Below are 15,730 nucleotides of genomic sequence, written 5' to 3' on the forward strand. Positions count from 1 at the left end.
TTCCTCCAGCACATGGGGGTGAGGGGAGCACAAAGCTAAAGGAAAAGTTCTTTAGGTACTTGAGAGAGAGAAAGAAAAGTGGTGTCATTTTTAAGATGGACTCTTAGGTCTTTCCCTAGATACCAAACACAAAGGTCAATGGTCAGAGCTTAGCAGAGGTATGATGCAGCAATGGGGAGCAAGGGAAACTTTCTTCGAGTCAGCAAAGGATGGTTATGGAAGGACATTTTTCACTTTGGTTCTTATCCTTTGAGCCACGTGAAAAGCAACAGTAAGTCAAGCATTGGAGAGAAAAGCATCTATAGAACTAAAAAAATGCAAACACTTGACAAGTGAGAACACTTTATTGAAGAACACACACATTTCAGGGGGCGGAGAACAAAGGAGTAAGCTACAACCCAGGATCCCAAGTTATGCCTCCCATTATAACACCAATCCACACCCAATAAACTTTTTTAAAACACCTCTCCATTTAGTTCACACATATAATGGAAACCACCTTAGCTGTCTTCAATCTGGTGGCCTTCTAGGAGAGTCAGCTAGCAGCCGACTGGACTGAAAGGGCTTTCTTCTCTGGTAGAGACTTCTTTCACAAATGATTTTGTGTAGATATACTTGGAAGAATAAAAAGTAAGTTTAGAATACTGAGCTTCAGAAAATGAATATTAGATCACCAGACTCTTCTTAGAAAGGTCTCACTCACCACACCCATGTTACACTAGGTCAAGTTTAGGAAACAATAGAAAAAAATAAGAACTGAAACCACTTTAAGAAGGAAGCCAGAGTAACTGGGAGATTCTCTGAACACACATTCTCCTGGAGCACTAACAGTGCCCAACCTGGAAAAAATACTGGACCAATTTAGACAGTATTTGGCTATCCTGGCCGCTAGGATGGCATGTAGACCATATTCTGTGTGGTAACACATGATGGACACAACTGCTAAGAAAGATGTGGGACATGATGAGAGTTAAGATGTCTTGCCTTTCATTAGAGAAATAAAGATCTCACCAACAACTTTTCTATCAGTTTAAATACAAAAGATTTAATATAGACTGGAAGATACCTGATCATCTGTCACTCTGATCCTGTAGGATCACTGAGAAGCACCTGTTGGGCATGTCCATGACTCAGTCAAAAGATCATAATTTAAAGTGCTTTTCTAAAGCAGTTTCATTATAAGTTCTAGTGAAGGTGTCTAGAATCAGAAGGGAGTGAAAATTTTTCTTAGTATTTAAAAGAAAACCATTAGTCCTAAGCAAGGTGGAAGCTGCTTAAAAGCAAGAAAAGTTAAAAGCCAAGTTCTAGAAATTTATCAAGGTAGAAAATGAATTAACACACATTAGAGAGGAAGGCGAGGACCTACTCACCTCTCTCCCATCTTCTCCTGTCTTTAGTAATCCAACCCTGCTTCCCAGAGCCTTGGCCTCAGACCTGAAGCACCTTGAAACATAGATTGGTACTAATGCCAGAGGTAGTCAGGGCTTCCTGGGGAAGTAGGAACAAGGATAATAAAACAGGAGATAAAATGCCATCTTAAAAGATTTTATAAATTAATGAAACCTCAAAAGATATAAGAAACAATGGACTCTGAAAGGATACTAGATTATGCACAAATAAAAGCATTTTGAAGTGACCCTTATTCTCGAGCCTGCTTTCAAAAGGAGAACCAGTCTGCATCACTCTAGTATAATGAGATTTATAGAAATACATTTGTACACACACATACATAACACACACATTAAATTATAAATTTTGCTCCTGGTTTCTTCACTTCCTCTGACTCTCCCTGGCCAGAAATGGTCCTGCAGAGAAGGGTGGGTACTCAAAAACCCAGCTTCTGCTTGGCCATCGAGGAACGGAGCTGTAGAGTCCCTTCCGCCCAAGACCCTGGGTATTGTCGCATCTTCTGCCACAGGCTCACTTCTTCTCCAGTTGAGTCCATCCAGTCCACCACTTCCCCATTACTGATTCCTGAAGAGAAATACCAGAAGAGGCTGAACAGGGACCCCACTCCTCAGTCCACCAGTGAAGACTGGTTATACAGCAAGGGTAGCCACTCCATAAAAGACAGTATGCTATGAAGATGGGTTGATGGGGGTAGCAGTCTGGGAACTGTTCCTTGATAGTCCTACACAGCTATTTCTGTGCTCCTGAGACTCTATCAAGAGACTCCAGGTTGATGAAATGGGACTCCAAATGGCACATAATAGCTAGAGGTCTCTTATTCTGAGGTTGGTGTGGCGCTCTGGTACCTGACACCTCATGCCAGAGCTATAGACCTTCTGTTATTGCCAACTTGACTTAATTTTTTAAATGAAGACACCGAACACCTTTTTCTCTAGCTGTAGACTGTAGGCCTGAAGATAGGATTGTATGTGGCCTCATTCCTATTCTCTTACACATTTATTCATTCAAAAAACATTTATTGAGAGTGCCTACTGTATGTCAGTACTATTCTAGGCTCTGGAGATACAGTGGTGAACAAAACAGAAAAAGTCCTGCCTGCAGGCAGCTTACATTTGAATAGAGAAGACAGAAAATATACAAGTAGATCAGCAAGAGTATTTCAGATAGTGAGGTAAATGTCATGAAGTTAATAAACAAGGTGATTTGTAGTGCCTAGATCAGGGCACCTTTAGATGGAGTGGTCTGAGGGCCTCTCCAAGGAGACATTTGAGTCAAAATCTGAAGGATAGGAAGGAATCAGCCTTTTCAGACAGGGGAAATACTAATTGATGAATTTATGAAGTAGGGATAAGCTCGGTATATTTGGAGGGCATAAAGTTATTGTGGTTGGAACACAGTGAGCAAGGAAGAGAGCAATACAGGGTGGATCAAAGGAACAGAGAAGGTCTAGATCATATAGAGCCATTGGCATGCTGAGAACTTTGGATTATTTTCCAAGTATGAAAGAAAGCCTCTGAAGGGTTTTAAGCAGGAAACTGACATTAACTGGCTTACATTGGTAAAAACATCATCCTAGATGATTGTGTTAAATGCTTTGTATGAGTTATTAATATATGCAAGTATTATTTAAGGCCACATGAGTGCAGAGACTATAGAGAGAAAAGTATGCCTTGAGAAATACCAACATTTACAAAGTTTAAGTATAGAATTAGGAACCCACAAAGAAAATTGAGAAGCTGAACAGTGAATTAAAAGGGAATCAACAGTGGTGTGTCAATAAAAGCTGAAAATTCTCACAAGATGAAAAAAAATTTTTTGGCACGAGCAGTTATTCAGTAGAGTGGTGAGACAGAAGCCTGATCACAGTGGATTGAGGACTAAAAGAGAGGTGAAGAAGTGGAAACAATGCTTTTTGAAGAAATTAGAGGGAAGTTGTGGGGTCAAAGGAAGGTTATGTTTTTTGTTTCTCATAGATACCAGAGCATATCTATTTTCACCTCTAGCAGAGAGGCAGAGTGAATGAAATTGATCAGACAGGAGAGGAGATTCTAGAAGTGAGGTCATTGAGAAGGTGAGAGTGTGATCCAGAACACTTGGAAAGAGATTGCCCTCTACCAGAAAGGAACTCTCTTTCATTACAACAGCATGGAAAATGGAAATTATAGTGACAGATATAGGTAGGTTTTCAGATTTTTTGGTGGAAAGATGATGATATTCCTGGCAATCAGGGTCACATTTATCTGTATACATAACAGTGCATGAGCTCAGTCTTCCTCTAAGCCTACACATAATAGGCACTCAACATAATATTGGTTGAATGTTAACTCAAAGGAAAGAAAACAATTCATGTCATAGAAAAGTTTTGTATGGAAGGGGGTGGGTATATTGTAAGTAAGATATACAAGAGGCCTTTAAGATAGTGAGGAAGTGGGAGAGACACTCACCAGTGCCAACACCCAGCCTGACCCCTCCCAGGAAGTCATTGCTGGCCAGGGGCTCCCGGTCCCACACGGTCAGTTCCAGGCACATGTGCTGTAGATCTTCCGGCCTCACACCATTGTAGACAAATGTATGGTTGTAGTGGGGATTCAGGGTCTTCTTCATCACTGGAGTTTTATGTTTACTGGCTTTGTTCCTCATGGGAAGGAGATATCTGGCAGAGGGTGAGGAGTAATTAACCTACTCAAAGCTGGCAATATCTATCTAAATTTTCCTTTTCCCCTACTACAGGCCTAGCCCAGGAAGGTGAGTGAACACTCAGATCCTAGTACACATACTCCTGCCTTTGAGTTTGCTGAAGCAGAGTTCCTACTACCTCCACTAGATCATTTGTCTGATTCAATTCCTTCAACCTGGAGAGAAAATTAATATAATGTTATTAGTGAGCTGTTGTTTATACTCCACTATACATGGGTTTTAAATATTTGGCTCCATTTCTACTGGGCAAGGTCTTATTTAAATAAAGTCAGTGGCAGTAGCTATAGGCATAGCCAAATATTATTTGCTAAAGAACTTAAGTCAGTAGGATAATCCATAATTTGGGGAAAGCTAGCGTTGCTTAAATATTGTGGGGAACAAAGTCATGAGTTCCTAAATCTTGAAAGTCAGGGGACAGAGGTTTTTATTCAAGATTAATAAAGAGCATTAGTCTATAACAAAGGAAGTCAGACCTATATATCTACCACCCTCCTTTTTGGCAATCAGCACTACAATTCAGTAAAAGCTGAGCTCAGACTAGCACAAACATAATAATGGAGCTTTTGCCATTATCGGATTTCAAGGACAAAATTGGTTGCTGGAGGTGGTAGGACACACAAGGATAATAACCACAGAGAAAGGTTAAATTGTGTTTCTTTCTTAACTCTCTTGTCCTGAAACTGGTTAGTTTGGCACTGGTCCAGAGACTCACCCCTTGACAAAGCTGTCTGAAATCCCTCCTGATTTGGCAGCCATCAGGTTCTTGGCTTCTTTGATCCATACTTGGAGTTCTCCCCCTTCCCCACCTTTACCTGTAAGGAATGTCAGCCATAGCAAGTGAGCCCCTACACCTCCAGATTTCTCTTGAGCTTAATCTATACAGTACTTCCTTCTTTTTGCTCCTAAAGGCAGCAAGCTCTATAATAACTGGACCACACCTGACTTGGATTCTCATTACCTAGCACAGTGCCTCAAAGTAAGCAATGGGCACACAATTAATAACAACAACAGCAGCAATACGTGCTTATTGAAAACTAGCTATGTGCCAGATTCTACATTAAGCATTTAATTCTCAAAACAACCCATGATATATATACTATTACTGTCCTCATTTTTTAAATGAGAAAATTGATGCCTGGAGAAATAAAGTTGCCTAATATTTGTTGAATAAATTTTTAAAAAGGACTCCTTCACTTATGTTCTTGATTTCACTCCAACTTCACAGGACTCATTGGCATCATGAATTCCAACCCCCACCTCCAATATTTTTAAATAAATTTAATTATTTAAATTAGTTTTAAGTATACAGTGCATTTGTTAGAGATCTATATTTTTCATAAAACGATTCCCCCAATTGCTCCCGCCCTCCCCTGACCCTCTACTTAGCCATCATATTAATGCCAACTGCATTCTCTGTTACATGCTCCCCATCCTCGTGCCCAACTATCAACTACTAATTTGTACTTATTTAATCCTTCACCCCATTCTCTCAGCTCCCCAATCCCCCTTCCTTATGTCTGTCACCAAATTGTCCACTATATTTGCAAATCTGTTTTTGATTAGTTTGTTCTTTTTGTTCCTTAGATTCCATATATAAGTGAAATCATATGGTATTTATCTTTCTCTGTCTGACTTATTTCACTCAGCATAATGACCTCTAGGTCCATCCATGTCATTGCAAATGGTAGAATTTCATTTTTTTAATGGCTGAGTAATATTCCATTGTATATATGAACCATAATGTCTTTATTCAATCGTCTGTTGATGGGCATTTAGGTTGCTTCTATATCTTGCCTATTGTTAATTGTGCTGCCATGAATATTGGAGTGCATAGATATTTAAGAATTATTGTTTTGGTATTCTTTGGATAAATACCCAGAAGTGCAATGGCTGGGACAAAAGTCATATCCATTTTTAATTTTTTGAGAAACCTCCAGACTGTTTTCCATAGCAGCTATACCAATTTGCAATCCCACCAACAATGTATGAGGGTTCCCTTTTCTCCGCATCCTCGCCAACACTTGCTGTTTTTTGATTCATTGATGATAGCCATTCTGACACATGTGAGGTGATATCCCATTGTGGTTTTAATTTTCATTTCTCTGATGATTAGCGACCTTGAGCATCTTTTCATATGTCTGTTAACCATCTGTATTTCCTCTTTAGAGAAGTATCTGTTCACGTCTGCCCATTTTTTAATTGTATTGTTTGTTTTTTGTTGTTGAGTTGTATAAGTTCTTGTTGTTTTGTTCATGGTTTCCTTTGCTGTACAAAAACTTTTTAGTTTGATGTAGTCCCATTTATTTTTTCTTTTGTTTCCCTTGCCCGACCCACCTCCCATTTTTAATCTCTCTTTCTCCCCTGGTCCAATCCTCTCAGTCTAAATATACTCTAATCTCATTTCTCCTTTTTAAAAATTTTTATCTCCCTTCGACTGTATCTCATTTTCAAGCTATTCTCTATTTCTCCTTTTTTTCCATCATCAATTATCCTGAAAAAAAAAGAGTCCATACTAAACACCTCTACTTCTTTGCCTCATTCACTCAGCCTAGTTTCCAGTGAAGTCTATTTTCTGCTTCAACTAATCCTCTGAAAATATAATCTACTGCCAATGAGCCATGTCTTCTCAGTCCTCAGTGGGCCTGACCTTCCACTAGTAGTCAATACTGTTGACAACCCCCGCTCCTTTCTTCAAGCTCTCTCCTGATAACCCTCTACCTCACTGACTTTTCTTCCTCTCTTCATCCCTTATAATGTTGTTTTTCCCTGTGGTTCTACCCTTGCCTCTCTTCTCTAGTCATTTTGTACAACCTCCTTAGGGATGTCATTGATTTCCTGCATCCCATAGTTAGACCCTACTGTAGGTATCTTTTTTTAAGAACCTTGGCTTCCCATGGCCAATGGATCAAGTTCATCTCCTTACCATTACATTTAAGGCCCTTTTCAGTCAGGCTCCAGCCTCATCAACAATTCCAGTCCCACTCCCACATCTACATAGCTCCAGGTCCACCTAAATAAGGAGTTTATTCCCTCACACTCATATACTCCCCATATTTACCATGTCTTTTAAAAACCTTTGCACATATTATCTCCTCTTCTGGAAATGCTCTTCTCACCCCATGCTCTTCCTTTTTTCACCTCGTAAAGTCTTAAGTCCAGTTTCAACATTACTTCCTCTTTAAAGCTCTCCCAAATATAACCAGACAGAATTCATCACTCCTGTATCCATGTTCTTTTAGCATATGGCTGTCTTTCTTGCTAAACTAAGCTCCTTGAGGAAAGGCAAATGTCATCTCTAATTCATCTACATTTCCATAGTTGCTACCACAGTGCCTGGCATATCGATTTACTCTTCCTCAGCCTTCAACTTTCTTTCCCTTATATTTCTCCACCCCTTCCAACCACTCTTTCTCAGCTCCAACGCTTCTGTTCTGTTCTGCACTCTTAGTAGCTTACCACAGCTGGGCCATAACCAAGTCAAGTGTAATGGCCTAAAAAAATGGAAAGCTAACCCTAAGGCATTCCCTTCTGGTTGAAAAATGCAGAAAAGGCTTACTTAGTAAGTAAAGGATCTTCTCTAGAAGATGATCACAGACTTATCTCAACCTGGTCTCTCCAACATGGCTAGCCAATAGCCCACACCACCTCACACAGATCCTTTGCAAAAGATAAGGACTAAACAAACCCATGACCCCAAAGAAAACTCACTCTTTTTCCGGTCACTTCCAACAGGGAGTTTGGAGGCTGGGATGTATTTCAATGAAACCACCAATTCACCTTTGTGTGATGGCAAGCCAGTTGGGGATTCAGTATTGATCTGAAAAACAGGGAAACCCAACAGGTCAAGCTGGGATTCTCAGGAGTTATTGAGACTTCTTGTTGAGGAGAATCTAAAATTATCCCCCAAGAACAGATTCATGGCATGAGAGTCCTTCTCCTTACAATCCAGGGTACCAAGGCCGTGGCAGACGCAGGTTTCTTAGGCAGTTTCTTCAGAAGAAGATCCAAAAGAACCAACAAAAAAGCCTTCTGCAATGCCCGTTATTTTGCTACTTGGGGATACAATTACTTGTTTCTAAATACCCTCATAGGTCTTCCAGCCAGCTTGGCACACAAACTCACAGGGCACTGACACCATGGTGAAGGATCTTGCTACCAGCATAATAAGTAATTGCCAAGTAGTGGAAACAACCCACATGTCAATAAATATAGGAAAGATTAAATGAGTGATATTAATGTCTTCATATGGCATATAGCATGCAATCATCAAAAGAATTCAGTGAATCTGTACATGCTAACATGGAAAGATATCTAAGATGTACTGTTAGGTCACCAAAGCAAGATACAGAAAAGGCATCCCATTTATATTAAAATATATTCACATTTGTATATGTGAATATGCATGTATATAAATAATGGTTATTATTATCACTTAAATAATACTTATTATGTGCCAGGCACATCATATTTTAAGTATATGTACTTTAAGTACATCATTTTGTTTAATCCTCAAGGATTTGTTTAATTCCTACAGATTATGGAACAGAGGAACCGAGAGGTTAGGTAACTTGCTCAAGATCACACAGTAATTGTCAGAGGCAGGATTCAGATTCAGACAGATTGATTCCTGAGCCCACACATTTAACCACTATACTACACTGCACAGAAAAATACAGACAAACTTAACACTTGTTTCTTCTAAGGAGGGGAGTGGAATGGGGAAAGAAAAGAGGGCTTTCATGTTTTTCTCTGTGTCTACAGTGTCTTTTTAATAAGAATGACATGTATTACTTGTATGATCTTCAAAAATAAAGTATTTTTTTAAAAAGAGAGTTTGCAAAGAGTTTAGGAACTCCATTACAATTATTTAAATATGTCACAATTTTTAATTGTACATTTATTTATATTACTTTTGATTAACGACTGTCTCTACCACTAGAATCTAAATTCCAGGAGGACAGGAATCACGCCTACTTTTGTTCATCCTAGTATGCCAGACACTTGGCAAAGTACCTAACATAGAGTAGGTGCTCCACAAATATTTACTGAATAAATACATGGGTGAATGAATAAACGTCTGAGATGAGCAGCAGAACTGCTTCACTCTATGGGATCTTTTGACATGACTCTTCTTTATACTTTAGTATTCAGAGCATAAGCTGGTGTAGACTAGAGGTGCCCTATTACCTGCCTTTATTCACTGGGACTCCTCTAAACTAGGCCCTCTTCACTGAGCATACTGATGTCAAGATGGCATAATCCCCATCGGTTTGGGAAAATGTACCACATACACAGAATGCACAAAGTTTAGTGTATGGGAGAGATTGAAAAGAATAGGGAGGTAATGGTGGTTACCTAGGGGAAAGGGAAGGGGGTGGGGGGAGGACAAAGAGGGTAAAGGGGGTCAAATACAAGGTGGCAAAAGGAGACTAGACTTCGGATGGTGAAAACACAACAGAGTATACAGATGTTGTATTATAAATTTATATAATGTTATTAACTAATATTACTTCAATAAATTCAGTTTAAAAATAGAATAGGGAGGTAGATGCCAGGAAAAAGAAACTGACTGGGAGGCAAATAGATTACAGGGCAAAAAAATAAAATAAATCAGAGACAATAAATGTAGAATATTTTAAGTTAAAATATATATACAGAACACTAAAGTGGTCTTTGTTTTGTTTATAAAATGTCTACAAAATTTTAATTTCTAGATTGTGAACTTCGGTAGACAGTTCAGAGTTGGGATTTAGACTTAGCTGGAAATTGGCATATTTGTTGCAGTAGCATATTTGCATTCTAGATCAAAATAATTGCAAAGACAAAATACCTCCATTTTAATGCAGCCTTGTCATTTGATGTAAGACATTTTTATTGGCATTAGTTCATGATGGTTTACAGTAACATTTGCAATACATTATATCAACTGTAGGCCCCTGAGAGAATGACTTGCATGACAAATGCTTAAGAGATCCTAATTTCTATATGCTACAGTTTTGTGATAACTGCTTTCCTGTTTTTATTATTATTTAAAAGGACAGATTTAATGTTTTTACTATTTTTTGGAGGGCAGCAGCTATCAAAATATCAGATGTACATTTCCTTTTACTCAGCAATTCCAACACCAGAAATTTCTCCTATAGTTACACTCACAAAAGAAGGCCAAGATATATTATAGCACAGATTTAACAGCAAAAAAAGCTGCAAACAACTTAAATGCCCATCAGTGGGGGAATAGTAAATAAATTACAATATAAGTACATGAAAGAATACAATACAGCAATTAAAATAAGATCTATAATTGATGGTATAAAAAATGTCCATGAAAATGATAAATTGCTAATTTAAATCAAGATTATATATATATATACACACACACACACACATATATATATATATACACACAATGTTTACATGAGCTCATTTGTGTAAAAAGGAAAAATATAAATTCATATGTGTATATCATCAGTGCTGCTTAATAGAAAATTTCTATAAAGATATACAGGTAGTTGATAACAGTGGTCATTTCTAGGGAATGTAATCTACTTTTCTTCTTATATTCATTTATGTTGTTTTAATTTTGAACCATTTACACATAAGTCCTTTTATTCTTAATTTTCCTTGTAAGATATGTATGTGTATATATATGCATATATTTGTGTGTGTATATCTATATGAGTATATGTATATATACACGTATATATACACACACACACACATATATATATATATATATATATAATTCAAACATTATAAAAGGGCATATAGAGAAAAATAAATTGCCCTCCCACCTCAGTCTCCCTTCCTAGAAGCAGCACTACTACTAGTTTCTGGTCTATCTTTACAAAGATATTCTATGCATCATGTACTATTTTTATCATTTAAAATGCTAGTGTAAAACATTTTTACAGAAGAGCCTTGTCATTGATAACAGTTCCCATAATCAAGAAACCTGTTTTAGCAACTTCATCTTAACCAGAATGTCAGTAACTTATTGAATGTCCATTATGTTCGAGGCACTGGTTGGTACTTTGCATATAATTCTGCAAAAGAAGAATATTATCATCTCCTTTTTATAGATGAAGAAACTAAGGCTCATGAAAGTTAGGTGACTTATCTAAGTTATTTCATAAATTAGGTGACTTTACCTGCTATTTGCTGGGATTCAAATCCAGGTCTGCAGTCAGATCCCAGACACTATTATGCACACTGCTACACTCTTTCCTGAGGTGTCATCTCCATTTCCCTGGCTTGTGTGACCAAGAGCAGAGAAATAAGAACCCTAGGAATTGCTTTATTTCCCATTTCTTTAGTGAACAGGTTAGCTTGGAAAAGGAGTACAGATTAGTATACACCCAACAGTTAGCTTGGAGAAGAGGTTCAAGTTAGGACGTTAGGATATGCCCAGATTCCAGAAGGTTAGGAAGCAAAGCTTAGCACACATATGAAAAACTTGTCAAAAGGAAAACTATGGCTTTTTCCTTTACCTGGCCTACACAGAAGAGATTACTCACACTTGATACACAAGTGTTATCTGAGATTACTGTTAAACTCAGAAACCCCAGCAGGGTGCGCTAGAACTCTAAAGAAGATTACATTTAAAGACGCTACCAACTTGTGCCAGCAGCAGACACTGTGGACAATTCTACCTCTCAGATCCAAAGTATCTGAATTCTTAAAGTACACTACCTTTCCATGCAAAGGGAGGCAATGATCCAGTTTCTTATCAAGCTTCCAGGAATCCAACTGGACTTCTGCCTCTCCAAGGAAAGTGTTTCTGCCCAAACGACCATGATGCCATACTGAGAACTGCAACATCCTCTGGGCCAGGAGAGATTCTGGGATTTCATACTGTGAAAGAAAAAGAGAAGCCCTAGTTGATTAGTTAGTGATAATTTCTCAGCAAAGATTATTCCAAAATCTGAGCAACTGTACCCAAAGTACATAGTCCTAAATATCAAATTACTCTAATCCCTATGCACTTTCAGTTTCCTCACTCAAAGCCTCCATTTACTCCAACTCACAAAAACCTACCATATCCATGAGAGGTCATGGGAATTAATTTTTCTTTGAGTGAGTGAGAGAACACTGGAACATTCCAAAAACAAAACAAAACAAAACTGCCAGAGATGCCTCATCCCAAATGACTTTTTGAACAGATTTGAGGCCACGTGAACCTCCAACTTCACAATAATCCAAGAAAGCCAGATCATCACCTTTGTTCTCTTCTCTGGGAGGTCAGAATATGGACAGAGGCCCATAGTGTGACCCCAGACACAGACATGGCCACTGAAAACCACGTCGACCAGCCACACAGCAGAGGAATAGCTACAGCTTAGTGTGCAAAACAGAAGTTCTCTTTCCATCAGGGTCTAGATACTTACTCTGAGAATCTCATCATATAGTGGATTAATGGTGTCCCGCTTGATGCTGGTTTTTCTTTTTCCTTGGCGGGACTTGTCCGGTAGAAGATAAGTTTTCACATATCTAGAAACCAAGGAGAGTACTGAGTAATTCACCATCTTTTCTCAATCTGTTCTTCACTTCTCTGCTCTCTGTATACAGATGCCATGATGAAATGAAAATGGCATCAAGTCCTCTTAGACATGCCATTCTTGCATTTTCCCATTTATAGCCCCTTCCCCACAGCTACCCTAACCACTTTCTGTCACACCTGCCTGTCCACCCAGGAAGTGATAACCTTGGTTCAAGAGCGTCCAGGTAGATGCCAGGGTCTGAGCTCTCTTTTCAGAGCACCAGTCTGGTTCCAGAAACACTCACGGATTAGAGCGCTTCTTGGCTTCATCAGCATAGGCCAGCTGGTGGCATGCCTTCACAAGGATGACCAGAGTCTGTGTTTGCTGCTCATATTTCAGGGAAAAGGCAATCTTGCCAGTTACAAAGATGTTCCCGAAATCGCCAGCTTCACTATAGATGCTCATCATGCTGCCAATTGTACTCTGAAGATAAAGCAAAGACAAACATCTGCTCATATCTTTCCTCATAATAAAGACAATCACTCAAGAAAACAAAAGTTTCAAAAGCCCCTGCAACAAAACAGCACTGCCAAAATTCCTGTACCCAGAATATAAGAAACAGCACACTCAAAGTGGTTCAAGTTAAGAAATCAGCTAATGGCTCACCTAGGATCTTAGCTCCTCCTCTTTCTCTCTTTTGATACATTTTATTGTTAATTTTTACCTGTTCCAGAAGGTGGGCAAGGAGTAGAGATAAGGTGGATCTAAGTCCATTTTGGGTATATGTTATATATGCTATAACACTGGCTAGAGGAAGACAGTTACCAATTAAAGCAAGGTGCCTTAATTATCTGAGGGTTTCTTTAATCCCTTATTGCTATCAAGAACTACAGAGAGAAGTGAATGGGTTAGAATTTGGGGTGGGGAACCCCACCAGAACTAAAAAGACATCTTCCTCTCGGGTAGTGATCAGCTTTGCAAGCCTGCCATTCTCTTCCTGTGTGAGAATGGGAACAAATGACCCTGGTTCCTGACTCTTGTTCCCCCTACACATCATTCTTCATGCTTATGACACAACTATGCCCTGATTCTCAAATGTCTCTTTAACTTCATGATTCTGATTGGTACTGTTGCTCCTTTATCATACCCTGATGCTAATTAACCCTTCCAGGGCCCTTCTCATGGCATTCACTGTACTCAAATGCGAGATTTGGGGTGGGCACTGATGAACAAATCTGATCTTGCTTACTTCTGGCCTGGGCAACTCTTTAGGGGAGAAGTTCCAGGTTACTGTTCACAAAACTACGATGATGCATATCTCTAGCCCTAATTACCTGACAGAAGAATCTCTAGGGCAGAGGCTGAGGAAGTAACCCAGCTGTGCACTAAGCAACCACAATATAAATTTAGGATAGGAACAAATGCATCTCACATACCTTGAAAGTGACTAAGATGATTTCCCCAGGTCCTGACGCTACTCCAGGGAGGCACTTCCTTTCTCCCCATTACCCCAATATTTCTATAGCCACGGGGCTAACAGAACTTACCATGGAGGAGCCACTTCTCAGGCTGCTTCTGGCTAGCTTCTGGCGATGCAAGTTCACCAGGTGGTCAATGTCTTCTTCTTCCTCTTCCTCTTCCTGGAACAATAAATATAGACTTAGAATTAATAAAAATAAGAAAAAGTTCAAAGATAAATATCCTTCCTTTAGTAGGAGCCATAATTGCTTACCTCCGAGGTGTCATGTGTACATGTATGTACAAATCCCTATTTTTATGTCCCCCCCCCACACTTAGGCTTCCAAAATATATTCCAACCAAGTTTTCAAATATCAAAGAATAAGAATATCTCTTTCCCATTTGATTGTCCCAACCCAGCCATCCCTTTACATTTTAATCACAATATATATTTATTTGAGCCCCCAACTATATATTAAGCAATGTATTGGAAGATAAAAGAGACAGCATAAGACAATTTTTTTTTCTTTAAGCAATTCAGCAACCAGATATACTTTAGAAATTTGGGGAAATAGAGATTAATGTTGTCTTTTTCTAAAGAATTAAACAGGTTGATTGAGAGTATCAGGAACTAAAGGCAACTCTAAATATATAACATTTGGGATAGTGACCCAGGGTACTTACCATATCCACACTGAGGCCTGGGACAGATTTGCTTCTGTCTCCCAAGGAGCCACTTTCATGACCCACATCTTCTGGGCGAAGGTCAATCACTGATTTAGTGTATTCTGAGGGGAAGATCAAAAACCCAAATCAAAAGAGACCTCTTCCTCTTCTCCATACCAAGAACCCATCAAAGGTACTCAGAACTTCAATTTCTAAAGGCCATAAAGGGAAAATAGCTACCTGAAGGCCTGAGAATTTTTCTGGTGTTCTTCTTGAATATCATTTCACCTTCATCAACAAATACCACATTTGGACCCCCAGGCTGAGTTTCCTAGGAAATGAAAAAGAACAGTTGGGTAGGTGGAAGGATGGAGTAAGGAAGAATAGCCACAAAAAAATAAGGCTCAGACTTACACTAAACTATGAAAATCTTAAAAGAAAGGCTATTCTTAGGAATTTAATTTAATCTTAGGAAGTAGTACAAAACCTATATTCTCCCATTTCAACCAAAACCTTAGAAAAGGCTCCCAATAAACAAAACCTGTGAACTAAAATTTGTTTAGTTGAAGCCTTGATTTAAAATCATCTTGAAAAAGCAAAGAGGAGAGGAGAAAGGAGAGAGAGACTAATATCTAAAGTTTACCTTTCCTACTTGAGATTTGGGAGCAGACATCTTCTTCCATTCTGGAAAGAGGCCAGATTTATCCAGAGAGTCTCTCCTGGAGGCAAATACAAAAGTTATAACGAAATCACCTCCTCCCATTTACCTTCTATTTAGGGACTCAAGCTCTATGGAAGGATAGCCACTGTGGTTTGAGGTCATCGTAGTAAACAAATCCAGAAAATAAATTTCCCATCAGATTTACCTTGAAGGAATACAAATGATCAGATAAGCAACTGTGTGCAAACACAAACACTTACACCTTCATTTCTAGAGGACAGCAGCATCAGTTGCTGCTAGTCCAGGAAGACTCTTCTAAGGCACAGCAGCCTGTGGAAGATAGCATGCTGCAGAAGGCTAT

At 38.9% G+C, this 15,730-nt stretch overlaps 1 protein-coding gene across 9 annotated transcripts in view; it reads right to left on the reverse strand.

The window, feature by feature from the left end:
- Nucleotides 1-325: 325 nt before the first annotated feature.
- Nucleotides 326-15,730, reverse strand: part of SYTL4 (synaptotagmin like 4) — a 59,784-nt gene continuing 44,379 nt past the window's right edge. For all 9 annotated transcript variants that reach the window (XM_016131505.2, XM_016131498.2, XM_016131501.2 and 6 more), the window contains 11 exons: nucleotides 15,352-15,427; nucleotides 14,949-15,039; nucleotides 14,727-14,830; nucleotides 14,132-14,224; nucleotides 12,889-13,067; nucleotides 12,492-12,594; nucleotides 11,797-11,958; nucleotides 7,816-7,924; nucleotides 4,820-4,919; nucleotides 3,855-4,063; nucleotides 326-1,974 (listed from right to left, as the gene is read on the reverse strand). In XM_016131505.2, the coding sequence (XP_015986991.1) occupies nucleotides 1,826-1,974; nucleotides 3,855-4,063; nucleotides 4,820-4,919; nucleotides 7,816-7,924; nucleotides 11,797-11,958; nucleotides 12,492-12,594; nucleotides 12,889-13,067; nucleotides 14,132-14,224; nucleotides 14,727-14,830; nucleotides 14,949-15,039; nucleotides 15,352-15,427 (1,375 nt within the window). In that variant the 3' untranslated portion in view covers nucleotides 326-1,825. The remainder of the gene's footprint in view (nucleotides 1,975-3,854; nucleotides 4,064-4,819; nucleotides 4,920-7,815; nucleotides 7,925-11,796; nucleotides 11,959-12,491; nucleotides 12,595-12,888; nucleotides 13,068-14,131; nucleotides 14,225-14,726; nucleotides 14,831-14,948; nucleotides 15,040-15,351; nucleotides 15,428-15,730) is intronic.

The sequence above is a fragment of the Rousettus aegyptiacus genome, unplaced genomic scaffold (assembly GCF_014176215.1).
Source record: "Rousettus aegyptiacus isolate mRouAeg1 unplaced genomic scaffold, mRouAeg1.p scaffold_m13_p_9, whole genome shotgun sequence".
Lineage (NCBI taxonomy): Eukaryota > Metazoa > Chordata > Mammalia > Chiroptera > Pteropodidae > Rousettus > Rousettus aegyptiacus.